The following is a 15,635-nucleotide window of genomic DNA, read 5'->3' as shown; positions in this document are numbered from 1 at the left end:
AGTAGCTTTCCATTATCAAAGCCAGCTGAAAGTCAAGTCTAGAAAGCATTCGAGTTTTTATTTTTGAACTTTCCATTGTCCATGGCAGCGGGACACACATCCTCCCCAAATGGTGTATTAATAGTCTGATTGTTCATTGAAGACTACCAAGCACCTGGCTTTTGTTTCTATTACTCCACACAGAGAGGGAATCATATTACAGCATTTATCTTCCTAAATCCCCAGGGTCTAAAACCTCTACCAGTCCTTTCTTTGCTTATGGATGAAATACAGCAAACAATTAAGAAGTTAAGCAAAGAGTTTTAAAATAACATTGCATCCGAGTTCCTTTGTTCAAAAATATTGGTGAGCAGATGGTGAAAACCTCTGCTTGATCTGTCAGTTGTAATTACTTAAGGATTTTTAAAAGCAGTGTCCCTGTGTGATGGTACCCTGACGATACAGGCCATCAATGCAAACTAAAATTCAAGTGTTTATAAGCTGGTACTGCAATTACCTGTAACACTTAGTGCAAAGCACACCTTTAAGCTTGGTTTTCCTGAACAAGCATTCACGATAGGGACAGCGGAAGCCCTGACCACAAGCTGATCACAGCATGTTTGTAAATCTTACCTGAGGATGAGACACCTCGTCCCCCTCTCTACTCAGAGGCAAAAGGACAAGGCCTTGGTTCATCTCAGCAGAACCAAGCAGCAGTTTAGAACCCACCTGAGCTCCAGCTATCAAATGAGCATTGTTTTCAGCACACTGATACCTTCATTTCATGTATTTACACATCCAATCCACACTATACTTACACTACAGTGAATTAAACCAGTTACATTTTGGTGAGGTAAAATGCATCAGAACTTGGAGATGAGGCAAACCAATCATATCAAGTATTTAGAAACATCTTACTTCTTATTAAGCTACTGAAAGGATTTAACTACATATTATATTGCCAGTATGTTGGTGGAAGTTGTTAGATACTGAAGCTGATTCTACACTTGATGACATATTATCCAAGTAATTTAATGAATTAATATTGCAGAATGCAATATCTGAGACTGTCAAGCAATTCCATTTAACCAGTAGCTCACCACTAGGGAAAAACCTCACAGTATTTCCTGTGGTTTTTTTCAAGAATATCTACATTGAGCCAACTCTGGATCATCTTTCCGTATCATTTTGCAGTAAATAAAGGCTTATGTAAACACTTAGCATACTCTATAAGATCACCAATTTTCTATTTATCTGAAGAGCCCACATTACCTAGGAAGGCTCTTCAGCCTTCCTGGGCTCCAGATTTCACTGCAGACATTATTCACTCGACATTTAAGTCTTTTATCTGCATGCCAAGTGTTAAATTATATTGGGTTACTGTCTGTTTCATTCTTTTTTTACTGCAGCTCTTCACAGATTAGGATTCAAATCCTTTGAATTTAGTAGGATTTTGACAGCAATTCAGGCAGCGTAAGTCTCAGCTCTGTCCACCTAATTGTGGCACAGGAATTTCTCAGCTCTCTAGGTGCCTACAGAGGCTGCATTTACCTGCTGTGTGCATCCTGTCCCCGGATCCTTGGCAGCCATCCTCATCGTCGCAGTCTCCGCTGGCCTCCATCTCCTGGCTCCCTCCAGCCCCACTGCCGGCATCCCGGGGCCCCCACCTCTCCAGCTTCAGCTTTGCCTTCTCAGCATCCAGCTGGAACGGAGAAGGGACAAACCACGCACGGTCAGACCATTCACACAGCTCCTACCGCTGGCACCCACCTGGTTGATACAGCCACAAACGCCATCTCAGGCACTTTCAGGAGCAGCTCCTCAAGCTGGAGGCTGTTTCTGGCAATGGCATTCAAATATTCCGGAATATCAGACTATGCAACCAAATGTTCTCCAGCACAGATGATCAGAGGCACTTTTCAAACTTTTAACTGGAAACATCACAATCTACCAGTACCACCACAGGGAGTGACGCTCCTACAGCTTTCCCTTTGCCAGCCACAGCTTGGGGCGCACTTGTTACTGATGGCACAATCTGCCAGCTGTGCAAGCACTCGTTTTGAGGGATTTACAGTTGAAGACCATGACAAACCTGACAGCTGAGGGCATTTGCTGCTCTTCATGATGGGCTTGGTCACTTGCAAACCTTGCTCCTGGATATGACTTCGAAGACGCTGCCGTTTAAGATGCCCGTTCCAACTGCAAGTTGTTTATTAGATTTCACCTGAAATAATTCCAGGACTGAGCACAGAGTAAGAAAACCTTTTCTAAAATAAATCTAAATCTATCGCACTAGGTCACGCTTGCTCTAACAATGTATTTACCCCCCAAAACTCAGCTTTTTGACCTTTAGATAACCCTTTCTCCTGCTGTCACCACAAACAGCTGCCTACTGTTTGCCCTGTGGAAACAAATGATTTTTCAGCTCACTGGTAGTTCCAAAAGATGAAAAATCTCATTTTCTTGGGAGTGAATCTAAACCCAGCCTGCGCAGGGCACACCAAGAACAGCCCTATCTGGAAAAAAAACCCCAAACCCAAATGGATTAGACTAATAAATTGTGTTATAAGTCAAATATTCATCAAGCAAGGATAGTCCTGGAGAAGCCTGAACTTTACCCCAGCACTGACTAAATGGACAGACTCTATACTGCTCTCAAAGCCTCTCTCTGCCCTGCTGCCAGACTGTGGATCTATCCAATATCCTTCAGCACAAGTCTCTTCCTCCCAAGGCACTCCAGATCCATTTCAGGCTTTGTGATCTGCTTCATCCCAGAGGACTGATTATTCTTGGTACTGAGCAAGAAGTACTTTGAAACGTAACACTTTGGAGATTCCAACACTAAAAAGGAGCTGTTCTGGGAGCTGTGGGTGAACTGGAGCACGGGGCTAACACAACTGTATGAACTGGGCTGAGAGGATGGTGATGGATGCAGGAATTTCACTGCAGTGGGAAGCTCTGTGCCACAGTCCCCTCCAGGTGCTGGCAGCTGCCACTCTCCACTCTGGGGCTGACAAATGCCTGGAGAGCACAGCAGCGATCCAGTCCTGTGGAACAGCAGATGCCACCTTCTGCAGGGCAGAACTCAGGAAACTCTGCACCCTTTCACTGCAGAGCTCAGTTTTTTTCCTTCTGGAGACACAAATAACTGCACAGCGCAGTGGGAAGATCAGTAAGTGGGAGGAGAGGGCATGGACTTGAGTCAGGAGGTGCACTGAACACTCTCTAATTGCTACTGCATGTCTGTTTTTATAAACAAGTTGCCTAATGTCGAGCCTTGGTATTCACAGCCATAAAGACGGATGCCATGGCAATACAAAACAACATTTTGTTGAACAACTGGAAAATTTTGCTTATGAGGGAGAAAGATAACTCAGTTCTTTCACAAATTTATTGTGCCCTGACCATATTAGAAAAGACTCATTCATTCTTTGTTATAATTCTTCCGAATGAAAAGAAATGGCTAAGTGGCAAACAGAACAGACAAAAAATGTAATAAAGGCTTTTAATGACTGTTTGTAAGTCAGAGCAGAAATATTTGCTGCCTGTTAAGGCCCTCCTTCTTTGCAAAAATCTGATTTTATTCATTGCCCATGGCTCAAATCCTGCCCTCTGCTCCAAACAAGCAATACTTGAACCAAATGGGACCCAGCTCCAAGGAGGAATCTCAGCTGTGCAGCATGGGGCACGGCAGCATTTCTGGGTTCTGGCGCCTTCACTGCAGCAAGAGAGGAGCTGGAGCCCAGCTCTGCATCTCCTCTGTACCTCTGGAAGTGCATCCAGCCCCTTCCTGGCCTGTCAGCAGAGAGAGGCCACCAAATTACCCCCTGACAGCCAGGGTCACCATCACCACTTCACACCAGCTCAGATGTGACCTACCAGCCCTTTTCACCTTGGATACCCTTTCCCAGCCTCTTCACAACAGGGCTCTTCTGTCCTGTGGCTCCCACTCCCCTGGAACGACGGACCAGAGCCTGACTTTGTGCTCCAGTAATGGTTTATCTATAAATGAACTCATTCCAGGAGATGGGAGAGTGCAGCCACTTCAGTGAGGAGCTCCAGACACACCAAGCATCCCTGTTGGGAAGGCAATGCCACCATTTCCCAGTGACTTGTGACCCAGCATCCTTCTCTTTCCCAGAGTCTGAAGGCACGGCTCTCCTTTGGCTGCTGCCACAGGACTCCAGTGACATCAGTATTTCAGGGCAACAGCAAAGCTTATACCAGCATGTTCCAATCCCCCTTTTTTCACAGAATAACAGAAACCTGTCTCAAAGGCCTGAGACTGCACCCTGGAGGTGTTCAAAAAAAGCCTGGACATGGCACTCAGTGCCATGGTTTGGGTGAGGAGGAGGTGTCAGGTCACAGGTTGGACTCCACGATCTCAAAGGCCTTTTCCAACCCAGCTCATTCTGTGATTCTGTGAAAACAGCACTGACTGCATCAGCCTGGGCTGGGATGGTGGAGCTTTAGAAGATCAGAATGGAAGACATCAATCATCGCTTTTTACTCTCTGGTCCCCGGGGTTGGGTGTGGGCAGCGAATGCCTGCTGTCCTTTGTGGCTGTGGGACTGTGAGGTCCCCAGCAGGGGACCCGGAGGTCACCTGAAGGCTCAGGACATCTTCAGAGACAGCCTGGCAGACACAGATCTGTTTAAAACCTTGAACAACTCTCCAGGCTCCAAGCACAAATGTTCCTGCTTCCCCAGATGGCTGTGGGGAGATCCAGAGCCCCTTGCCCCTGTTTAACACTGGGAAGCAGAGACTGGAGTCAGTTGTGGCATTTCTATCAATGCTTAAGTGCCACTCTTAAAACCCCCTTATTTTGGTGGCTCTTTCCCTGCCCGCTGACAAATGATTCCGTCCAGCCACCTCTGGCAGCTCTGCACAACAGCTCCTGCCTGGGAGTGCCCTGCTCTGGCTCGGAGAATTGACGCCTCAGTTAAATAACTGCATTTCAGGCTGGGCCCTGGAGCTTGTGCCTTTACCTTCACAAAGCACAGGATACTCCCTGCCTAAGAATCCAGGGAATACTGGAATCTTAACAGCTTAAAAATTAAGTCTTCAAGTTTTTGCCATATGTGAAAGGTTTTTTTTGGTTTCTTTTTCCCTCTTGAAAAGGTTATAGAAATAGATCGATACAATTTGTGCAGTCCAACTGCAAACTGACTCAAATCAGGAATTTTCCCAATTGCAATAAGCTTTGGATCAGGTTCATAAACCTCTGAAGGGTTTCTGAGAAACTATTTACTGCTTCTGTGGGGAAGTGTTAGTATCTGACTCAGCTGAAAGGTAAAAATCACATTTTACAATTCAGCTCTGAGTCAGACACAGGCGACTCTCCCGCATGGATTTTATTTATTCCAGCAAAGGTCCCAACCTTAAGTGACATTAAAAAAAAAAAAAAAAAAAAGAAGTTCTGCTGACATAAGGTTTTGTGGAGAAGAAAGAATTCACATGAGAGTGGCTGCTGTCTTTCTCCCCTATTAATACTTCATGATGTAGCACACACATCGCCAGTCACATAAAAGAGTCCTTCAGACTTGAAAGGCTTCAAAGAGCCCGTGACACACAACCCCTGAGCTCTGCACAACCAGTCTAACCCTAATGCTCACTAGGAACACGGGAGTGGCAGAATGCAAATTCATTATCGTGGCTTTTCACGAAGCCGGGTTCCACTTGAATACTTCCACACCTTAATGAAATAATAACTGCTTCACTCCACGAAAACCATTGTAGAAAAAGGCGCCGATTTCTATCTGTTTCATGGATCAGCCTCTTTGCTGAGGGGTCATATACGCATGTGGATGACTTCAAGCTGTAGGATAATAACCTCATTTCATCAGAAAATAGGTTTTAGAATTATATTTTACGCCACAGTTTCAGGCTTCTCAGGTCAGTGGACACAACAATGGAAATATTCTCTTTGAATGAAGCCACTTAAAAGTTGTGTGTGCTTGGAATATTCAGAGACAAATTCCACAGAATAATAGTTCCGGGGGGATTTGTTAATTAGTTTTCTACATGACAGATTGCGCCGTGGATGCTTCTTCCTTCTGAAGAGTCAGCTCCGAGGTGAAATGTGACTTGTGTCCACGCGCCATGTGAGCGCACCTATCGCTGGCTGCTGTTTCCAGGGGGAGGAAAACCCAGCTGATTAGACCCTGCATTTAGAAACTGTAAGCTAAGCATGATTTTTTTCTCAAGGTACTTACAAGTGGCTGCCTTTTTAAAAGGGCTCTAGTGACATAAAAATGATTTGCAGAGACAAAGCGTTTTGCCAGCTTATGCACAAATAATGCACAAAGCCTCATCTTGAAAAGAGTCATAAATGACTCAATCCTTCCATTCATTTCTTTAAAAAATAAAAATAAAAAATCCTTTCTAAACCATTATTAGGTCAGCAATGACTACAACTGGAAAAGACAATGTGCCTTTGTTTTTGGCCTGTTATATACATTTTTTGTTCGGAACTGACATACTGCTTTAGGCATAAAGCTGCATTTTACTGGTGCCTTGTGACTGAGCAGATGTTCTGTCATTTCACAAAACAATAGCAACATAACAAATTTTAGACATAACTGCCATATATACACTTATTCCAAGTGGGACCTCTCTGAGATAACATTTATGGTTCATTTTCCTCCACATGTGCTCTTATCTCCTTTATAAAAGCATTTGGCTGTTGCTTTTGTTTCTTCTTTTCACATTATCTAGCACTCATACATTACAACGTAACTAAGGAAAATAAACTCATTTAGCTTCAATTTTGTCAGACATTTTGTTTGGTTCATTCTCCCTTTGTCTCTATTCCACAGAAACCCAAAAAGGCCTGGTGAATTATCCCCTTCTAGATGAACTGTCCCTTTCCAGTTTCTTCAGGAAGTAGCACAGCTCGAGGAGGCAGCTCCTAAATCCCCTTTTTTACCTTCAGAGAACACACATCCAACCTTCTGCAGCAACCACCACCCCCAGCCCTCCTTCTGCTGTTTATTCAGATCCTTCCAACAACCTTTCATGACACATCCTGCTCTACAAGTCACCTGGACACATTACAATAATTTCAATGAACAGCTATACATAATTTATGGGGCACACTTGTGGGCCGACAACGGCTTTGGAATTTTATTCACGTCCCTCCAGAGCAGACCTTTTCAGCTGGGGAACTGGACCAGCACTGGTGAATTCCTCTGTTCTGTGGTTTTCTCTCCAGCCCAAGCAGCTCACATTTACATACATCGGTATTTGTATTTATTGTCCATGCCCGTGCCCCTGGAATATTTAACTATATATTTATTTTATATACACGGAAGGGGAAGGCTCTCTTGAAACACATGGAAACATGTTAAGTGCAAGCCTCAGAAAGTGGGGCCCGACACCCTTCTCTTGCCCTCTGCCTCAGGGTATCTGCACTCGAGCTACACACAGGAATTTCAAAGTTCTTTTCCCATTTTTGGCATTTTTTTTCCCCAGGTTTTTTGATTCGTTCTCTCATCGAGTCTCTCAGAATAATCCTCCCCTCTCTGTATTGGTTTTGGACATTTCAGCTCCCCATGGAGCCACCTTTTGGGTAACAAAATTTTGCACAAATTTCTGGTAGAGCAGGACAGGCTCACAGAACCAGCAGCAGGAGGGTCACAGCGACAGAAAGCTTCCTGGGGATCACTACATGTGGCAGGGGAAATGACACAGCTGCTTCTAATGTCTTTTCCATGTTGTTTTTCATCTTCTGCTTCATTCTAGAATTATTTTGTTTCAAGTATGTTGATCATTTTACCAACCCTCCCACTGTTTCTGAGCATCTCCAGTACGAGCTTTACATCTTTTGGGAAGGTCAGGACTATTTTCTGATTTTATCCATCTTTTTTTTATGCCAAAAAGCTGTTTGGAATTGGTGTTTTGATGTGTTTTGACTTGCTTTTATTCACATCAAATCACTAAATTACTGCTTTCAGAAACAGCATCTGTATTCCTACAATGGCTTTAGAGTCTTTTGGTTTCAGTGGAAGATTCTTGCAAACATTCCTTTATTTCCTCTGTTTCCCTCCTAATTTTATACCCCTAGCTTCTCCACACACATTTTCTAATCCTCTGTCACTGACGCTTTGTATTTGCCCAATCTGTCACTATTTGTGATTCCTTTTTGTTCCCCTGGTTTATGCAGATGGACTCATCACCCCCATCCTGACACTCTTATTGCCAGGCGACACACTGGATACCTACAAATCCACGCTGTCACTTTTCTCTGACTGCTTTCCATTTCTTCTCTGAACTTCAAAACTCTGAACTCTCTGAAAAAAAGTTAACTTTTTTCACTTATCTTTTGACTACTTTTCATTTCTTCTTTTGTAACCTGGCTGTGTCTCTCTGATTTCCTGGATATTCCACTGCAGATCCATACCCCAGAGCAGAGGAGCTAAAAGCATTCATTTCTTCCTGGCTGGATTACAAATGTTTCAGCAGCAATCTAAAGATGGTTTTTAGAGATTCACTTTGTTACACTGCACAATTACTGCTCCTACTTCTGCAATTTGTGGTTTCTGTTTTCCAACTGCTTACTCAAGGTGAGCTGGGAGACTGCTAGCACCAGGATCAGCTTAATATTCACTGAATTAAATTACGCAAGCCAAAAATGTTCTCATATTTACTGATTACACTGTGAAGGAGCAACAAGAATGTGCACTCACAGAATCTTCGCAAGAGCTTCATAGTAACAGTTTGGGCAAAATGTCAACCAAAAAGCTCTAATTGTGACGGATGTAAAGTGAGTACAAGTTAAAAAAAAACCCCCAAACCTTATTCCAGTTAATAATATGCTTAAACAGATATTTAAAGAGAAGAAAGAAAATCTGATTTAAATTCAGCAAGTCAGTTGGGGCAAGGAAGCAGCAGACAACTCTCCTTGATGTCTTGTCTTGCTGCTGGGCTGTAACTTTTTGGTATTTTGTGATGCACTAAAGATACTTCTGACCTGGTATCTAATACGTCTAACTCAGACACAGACGTTGGGTTAGTCCCTGCCACAGGTCTGAATTTCACCTTTAGACAGAAAATGCAACAAAAAGTGTTGCCCAAAAACATGACTGGCTTCTTAAGTTATAGTAGGTGTAGTTTGAAAATAGAGCATATGGCTAAAAAATCTGTCATGTTACACTGAAGACTCTCTGCATCTTGTTAAGGTTAAAAAAAAAAAAAAAGTAAACAACTGCAATAAGATTGTAATAATATACAATAAAAAAGTAACATAAACATAATTATTGGTGAGGAATAGGTAGTAGTTGCTTAAAAAGGACCTTTGACACTTCAAAGTAGTTCACTTTGGGGAAAAAAAAAAAAACCCTTTAGACGGCGTAGTGTACTCCTTTCCAGAAATAAAATCTGCTTACAAAAGACCTTTTACCCTTCAAAGTAATTAATTATTTTGGAGAGGGTCTGTTTGATACAACAGCTTCAGAGGCTGAGGGTTGCTGGGAGCGCCCACAAGGTAGTGAGAATGACACCAAAACCCCAGAAGATTGGGATTGGTTTAAAGATTACTAAGGTAAATGATTGGAAATAGTAGATATATCTGTCCCTTTTCAGCGGCTTCTTGCTTCCTCCCCAGCTCTCTGTGGATGATATCCATTACACTGCTCAAATTCCATGTTTTGTATAGATAAAATATACCAAGAGCCTTCCCTGAGAACACTGCGGCGCAAAGATGACTGGGAGGATCTTCAGGTTATTGTTGGTAAAAGGTATCTCGCTTTTCCCTTAAATGCAGACATCTCTGAGAATAAAAGAAGCACAGGAACAAAAAGGTGGAAACAAGCATTTTAACCAGCAGAGTGATTGAGTTTTGGGAGCAGCCACCCACGAGGAAGGTGGAGACAAAAATTCTCAAGCATTTTTAAGACCTGGCTAAATAAATCAGTGAGGGGAGTTGCCTGTGATGTCAGTGAGCTACACGTGATATTTCAGGAGGTCTCTTCCACACTTCTACACTCCACTGGTTTCTAATATTAGAAAATTGATTTGTAGAATCACAAACCAGAACTACCCCCATTAGCAATTAGGAGTGGGTTTTTTTTTTTCCTTGCTTCTCTGATTTCTATGTGGGAAAATTGTGTCCACCTAGCAAATTATGTCCATTCTTTCTTCTAGGCTAAGAATGAAGCCTCTTAATTGTGCCTGCAGTCAAAATGTGGTTCAAAAAATGTATTCATTATTACTGGGGCTTAACATGGTTTACAAATGAGCTCTGACTCATCAGGGTTTAGGTGTCTAATATTAGCCAAGGATCTTGTGTCTGATCAGACTTGGGAAGTGTGAAATGAGAAGTGCCCGCAATCAGCAGGCTGGTCACACTCCATCAGCCCTGGAATGGCACCCTTCTGCTAGGCTGCATGTTTTTATGGGCTAAGTGAGTAAACAGTGGCCAATCTCAATTGTCTAAGGAACAGAGCCAACCTTTCTCCTTGCTTTGCACTCTGACAGCAATTACCTTTGTTATTTGCTGAGGGAAATGTTCATGACATGCTCCAGTGCATGTTAATTCTGTTTCATGTTCTTGGATAATTATCTGTTTTCAAGCTCTGTGTTGGGGAACATCATTTTTGTGGTATGAAAAGTTTGACATTTCATTGGAAAGACTCGTGAACAATCAAAGTGTCTCATTTCTGCGTAGTGCTCAACAGACCCAGGCTTCAGATTTGACGTTTCGTGTTAAAACATGACAGAAGCAGGGTTCTGCTTAGGCTCCTCCACACTAAATCACAGCAACAAAGCACTGAAACACAACATGGAATGAAGCACGGAAAACATGGGAAGAAGATGGGTAATGGTGTTTGTCATCCACTGAGCATGTATCAATGTTGGGAGCTAAATCACCAATTATTCATCACATAAGCTTTAACGACATTGCAACCCCAAGCCACATATAAAAATATTCCCACTGTCTCAGGGCCACCACACTTCTCTGAAATCTTGAATACCATAACTATGTTGTATTATTTAGGAAGTGCCACATGTACAGCAAAAGAAAGAGAAAATGAAGAACTGGAGCCTATGCTGCTATGAATCAGCAAACTCAATTCTGTGGAGCTGCCCCAGTTTATTCCACATGAAGGGCCAGCCCAGATTTTTTCTGTTTGGGAAAGCATGGTGTTGTAAGAGAACAGACAAATGCATTTCATGTTGCATAAGTCTGACAGAAGAAAAGACTGTCTTTCCAGATGTTGTACTCCCACGGTTTCATGGTAACATCTGAGGACATGATTGAATGCTTTTGCTAAATCATTTTTATTTAAAAAGGAAAGAAGAGGGAAGAAAATATACTTCTGCAAGCGGCAGCTGTCACTGGAGTTTTTTTTTTCTCTTCTGGCTTTTTCCTACAGCTTTTCATTGATGGCTTCCATGGAGGTTCTGTGCCGTCACACGGACCGAGTTCACAACACTGTGTTTTTACCAGCGAGTCTCCCTTCTTCACAGAACTCAGGATCTGTCAAATTTTATGAAAACTGGCTAAAGACTAGAAAAGATCCAGCAGGAGTGGCAAGGCTGAGAGGCGGGGACACAGCAGAGCACATTACATAAGCTGTGCTTGTTTATGAAACCAGGTTAAAACACAACGTGAGGGCACACAACCTACTGCCCTCGGCAGATCACCAGGGAAATTTCTGGAGAGCAGGAAGAGTTCTTTGTCTGATGCAGCTTTGCTTTCCCCCTCACAGGTTTAAATTCTGTTCAGGCTCAGAACGGGCACAGTAAGTGGAAAAAGGTCAATGCATCGGTCTGCACGGAATATCATCTGCTCCTACTGCCTTTTGAGAGCCACTAACAAGATAATCTGATCACAAAGATCAAAAGCTCTCTCGTGGTGCACTGGGGAAATTGATAACTGCATTCTCCTGTGCTGGATATCCTATAATTCAGAGCTGGGAACTGGCCCACATTTACCAGAGATGTAAAGTGGCTTTGAAAGTCTGTCTTTATCTCTCATTCACACTGTATAAAGGAACTGATATTTCCTGGGAGAGAAGAGGAATGTTCAGAACAGGGCTGCAGACTTGTGCTACCAGCACTTTCCTGCAGGACTCATTTAAGCCATTTCAGCACATCCAAGCAACCATCATCTGCCCCGATGTTTTACACTTCTATTTTATACTTATAAATTCAGAATGTTTTCCTGACAAGTGACTGAGCTCTCAATCAAATAGAATAATTTTCACTGATGTATCTTCTGAGATGCCTAAACTTCTTCATTCCATTTTTTATTTCACCAAAAAATTTAATTCTTTATTTAATTAAAACAATCATCCTATTCTCTCCACTGATGGGTCTAAATTAGATTCTGCTCTTGTACAGCTCTGTAGACGTCACCTAAATTTCAAGCAGTGTTCAAAATATGCAAAGAAAAGATGTCAGCTCTAAAGACAAGCAAGAATTCTGGACTGCCTCACCGAAGACAATCAAGAATTCTGGACTGGAGCTGGCTTCTATTCTTGTTAAGACCTAGTTTGGAATAGGTGAAAACCCAGGAGAATTACCTGAGAACTACCAGTGTAACACAGTCAGTGGGAAACAAAACATTCTAATGATCTTGTTTTCCCCCTTCTCAGCAAGATGCTCTCCATTTCATTTGTATTTCATCTTTCTTGCCAGTTCCTCTTCACTGCTTGCATTTGACCCACTCCTCTCATTTTTGCCTTCTCATGGAACAGCATCATCCTCTTTCCTGCCTGAATGCAGACACCCTTCAGCTGAGCAGGAGGGTTCTTGGTCACTTCTGTTGGGATGCATCCTTAGGTTTTTCATGTGGAAGCTCTTCTCCTGGACACCAGTCCCTGGTGGCTGCAGCAGCTCTGCCCAGAAGATGGCCTGTGAGGACCCTTCAATCCTCCCACCCGTGTCTCTTCCCTGCCTCAGACCTCTGGAGAGCAAGCCTGGCCTGCCTTTTCATTTTGCTCTCTCACAGCTTTTGTACCACTCAGAATCTTCCTCTCTGCAGCGATTCTCAGTGGAAACAAGGAGGAATCAACCCCATGAATCTCACCACTGACCCCAGTAAGTTTCCCCACCGTCTGGGAGCTCCTAGATGAGCTTGTCAGCAATGCAGGGCTCTAGGGGAGAAATGTGGGCTGGAAAAGCTCACACATTTTCATGGACAAGTATTCAAGCTGAGATGGCTCCAGGAAAGCTTCTGTTCTGCTTGTCAAGCACCCCATGTGGGGTACCTGCCCTGCCAGCCCTGGCTCCCTGCTGCCTCCAGGCTCCTCTGAGAGCTGAGGTGTGGCTGTATCAGGTGCTGGTTCTGCACCCATGTCCTGCTTTGCCCCTGCTGAACTGAGATGGCAGCAAGCACCAACAAACACGCCCCTGGATAAGCTGTTGCTTCCAAACAAAAAGCCAAGGGTGAGAGGTCCCTGACTTCAGAACTCGCAGCCAACACTGAGCCTGTCAATCTTCCCTCCTGGCAAGGCACTGGCACTGCTGTGAGGAATGAGTTGTGGCACTGTCACTTCCACCAGCTCCCAGCAGCCCTGCTCACTGCACCTCTGACTCCATGTCTTGGGTTGCTATGCAAGATGCAGCCGAAAGTTTGTATTGTGTTACCAGCTGTTGAAACTGGCTGGGGAGGTGTTTTTCTCTTCTACGACCCATTCCTCCTGACTCTGGGGGATGGGGTGGGTGCCATCTGTCAAACCAGCTGGGGCAGTGTTCTCTATCTCTCCCACCACCCACCCTCCCTCCAGGGGATCTCTGCCATTCATGGGCCATCGAGGCTCACTGCAGGGCTGATACAATTCCATCATCCCAGTGGGAGATGCTCCACCCAGGGGGAGGAGCCCAGAATTCCCACCTGGATAAAACCTGAGATTCAGAACAGCAGCACAGCCTGTTTGCACTGGATTCCCAGAGGGAGACTGGACCCATCTCACCACCACTGGACCATCAGAGGAAAACTACACCCTCCTACAGGATTATTGCTTCAACAGAACCACAGCTGTCACTGCAGGAGGACTTGATTGGACTGACACCAACACCATGACCAACAGGGTGTCAGGTCGTGTTCTGACTCTGTCAGTGTTTTCTTTTTGTTTGTTTGCTTTTTTTGTCCTACGTTTTTATTTTTAACATTCCTAGCAAAGAGCTGTTATTACTATTCCCGTATCTTTGCCTGAAAGCCCCTTAGTTTCAAAACTATAATTCAGAAGGAGGAGGTTTACGTTCTCCATTCCAAGGGAAGCTCCAGCTTTCCCTGGCAGACACCTGTCTTTCCCAACCAAGACACCCCACAAGGCTGGTGTGTTCACATGCAGCTCTGGGAGGAATGACTGCTTGTGATGACAAAAAGGATGATCTAAGCAAACAAAGGCAGACTCCCTTTGTTTGTGCCCTTGTCTTCTCACCTGATGCCTGAGCAATCACATTACAAAGCCTTGATCTTCCTACCCCTGAATCACAAAATACAAGGCAGAGATGGCACAAAGAGTCTGTGAGGAATTTTCCCTTCTGGCACTGTGGCTTCCTCTCCTTCCATGGAGCTCAGACGTGGCAGTGCTGAGCCCTGGCTGCCCTGGCAGCAGCCACACAAACCAGTGCTGGCTGTTCCCCAACTGGGAAGGAGCAGCAGACCCCAAAGAACCCAGGCACCACTACTGGATCTGGGGGAGTTGTTTGGTCTGGGTCTTTCAGGTATTTCTGAGGTAATACAGCTATATTTAGCTGCTGAAACATGACATGAAGTACAGCAAGACCCCGCTGTGTATTTGGTCATCTGATCCAAATTAGGCATGAAAAAGAAGGAATCTATCTCGAGTTTAACTTCAAAGCCGGGGGCCGTGGTTCTTGCTGTCAGGCAGGTAGGGCTGGCAGTGATAGCTGTGATTACAACTGCGGGGGCAACACCCGCAGGGAAATCTGCGGCAGCTGCAAAGGCTCAGCAGCACTAATGCTCCCTCCCTCCCCTTCCCCTGCCTGGGCTGTAAGTTATGGGGCAGGCCAGGGCTATTCATTCCCATTACTCTGATGTCCTCAATGACTGACTACCAAATCAAAGCCTGCTCACCGATTTCACTCAAGGTCATCCCTCAAAAAATTTTCCCTCCTCAGTCCCCAGCCCTCCCCGCGCTGTCACAGGGCTCAACACAGAGACAGCCACCAGCACTCACAGGGACACAAAGAGACCGGTGCTACAAGCCTTTGTACGGAGCAAAGTGGGAAAAAAAAGCCACCGGGGGAATTGTGTTAAGATCCACCTCCACCATCAAGCTCTCTGCTGTGCTCTGTCACCCTCCCCAGAGCTTTACCTGGCCTCCTGTATTTGCAAGCTCTGCAGGGACTGACTACCCTTTCGGATTTATTAGCGGCAAAGAGGGTTGTTCTTGGTGCCTCATTCCATCTGTAATAAACATGATTAATCATAATAATTAAAAGGATATCCCCCCTGCTTTTTGTTCTTTTATTGCTGTACAGATGGCAGGTGGCTTTTTTCTGTTTCCTTTTCTATGCTGGGTTTTTCTTTCAAATCTGATCTCATCACCTCTCCATTATAATGTATGTACACATCAGACAAGTAAGTGCAATTTTAATAAGGGGAATGGTGCTTAACTGTGCCCACTTTTATAAATCATGTTTTCTCTTTTCCCCCCTTCATTTGACATGTTACATTCCAG

General features: G+C 44.2%; 1 protein-coding gene across 3 annotated transcripts in view; it reads right to left on the bottom strand.

Moving 5' to 3' along the window:
• The window catches only part of LOC136295446 (glypican-5-like), a 331,561-nt gene that overhangs the window by 90,708 nt on the left and 225,218 nt on the right, over positions 1-15,635 (bottom strand). For all 3 annotated transcript variants that reach the window (XM_066193972.1, XM_066193970.1, XM_066193971.1), the window contains one exon: positions 1,531-1,681. In XM_066193972.1, coding sequence (XP_066050069.1) covers positions 1,531-1,681 — 151 coding nt within the window. The remainder of the gene's footprint in view (positions 1-1,530; positions 1,682-15,635) is intronic.

Source organism: Chamaea fasciata, unplaced genomic scaffold, assembly GCF_029207755.1.
Source record: "Chamaea fasciata isolate MVZ Bird 193981 ecotype frontalis unplaced genomic scaffold, bChaFas1.0.hap1 SCAF_11, whole genome shotgun sequence".
Taxonomy (NCBI): domain Eukaryota; kingdom Metazoa; phylum Chordata; class Aves; order Passeriformes; family Sylviidae; genus Chamaea; species Chamaea fasciata.
The sequence above is the reverse complement of the archived record's forward strand: the minus strand, read 5'-3'. Positions and strand labels throughout refer to the sequence as shown.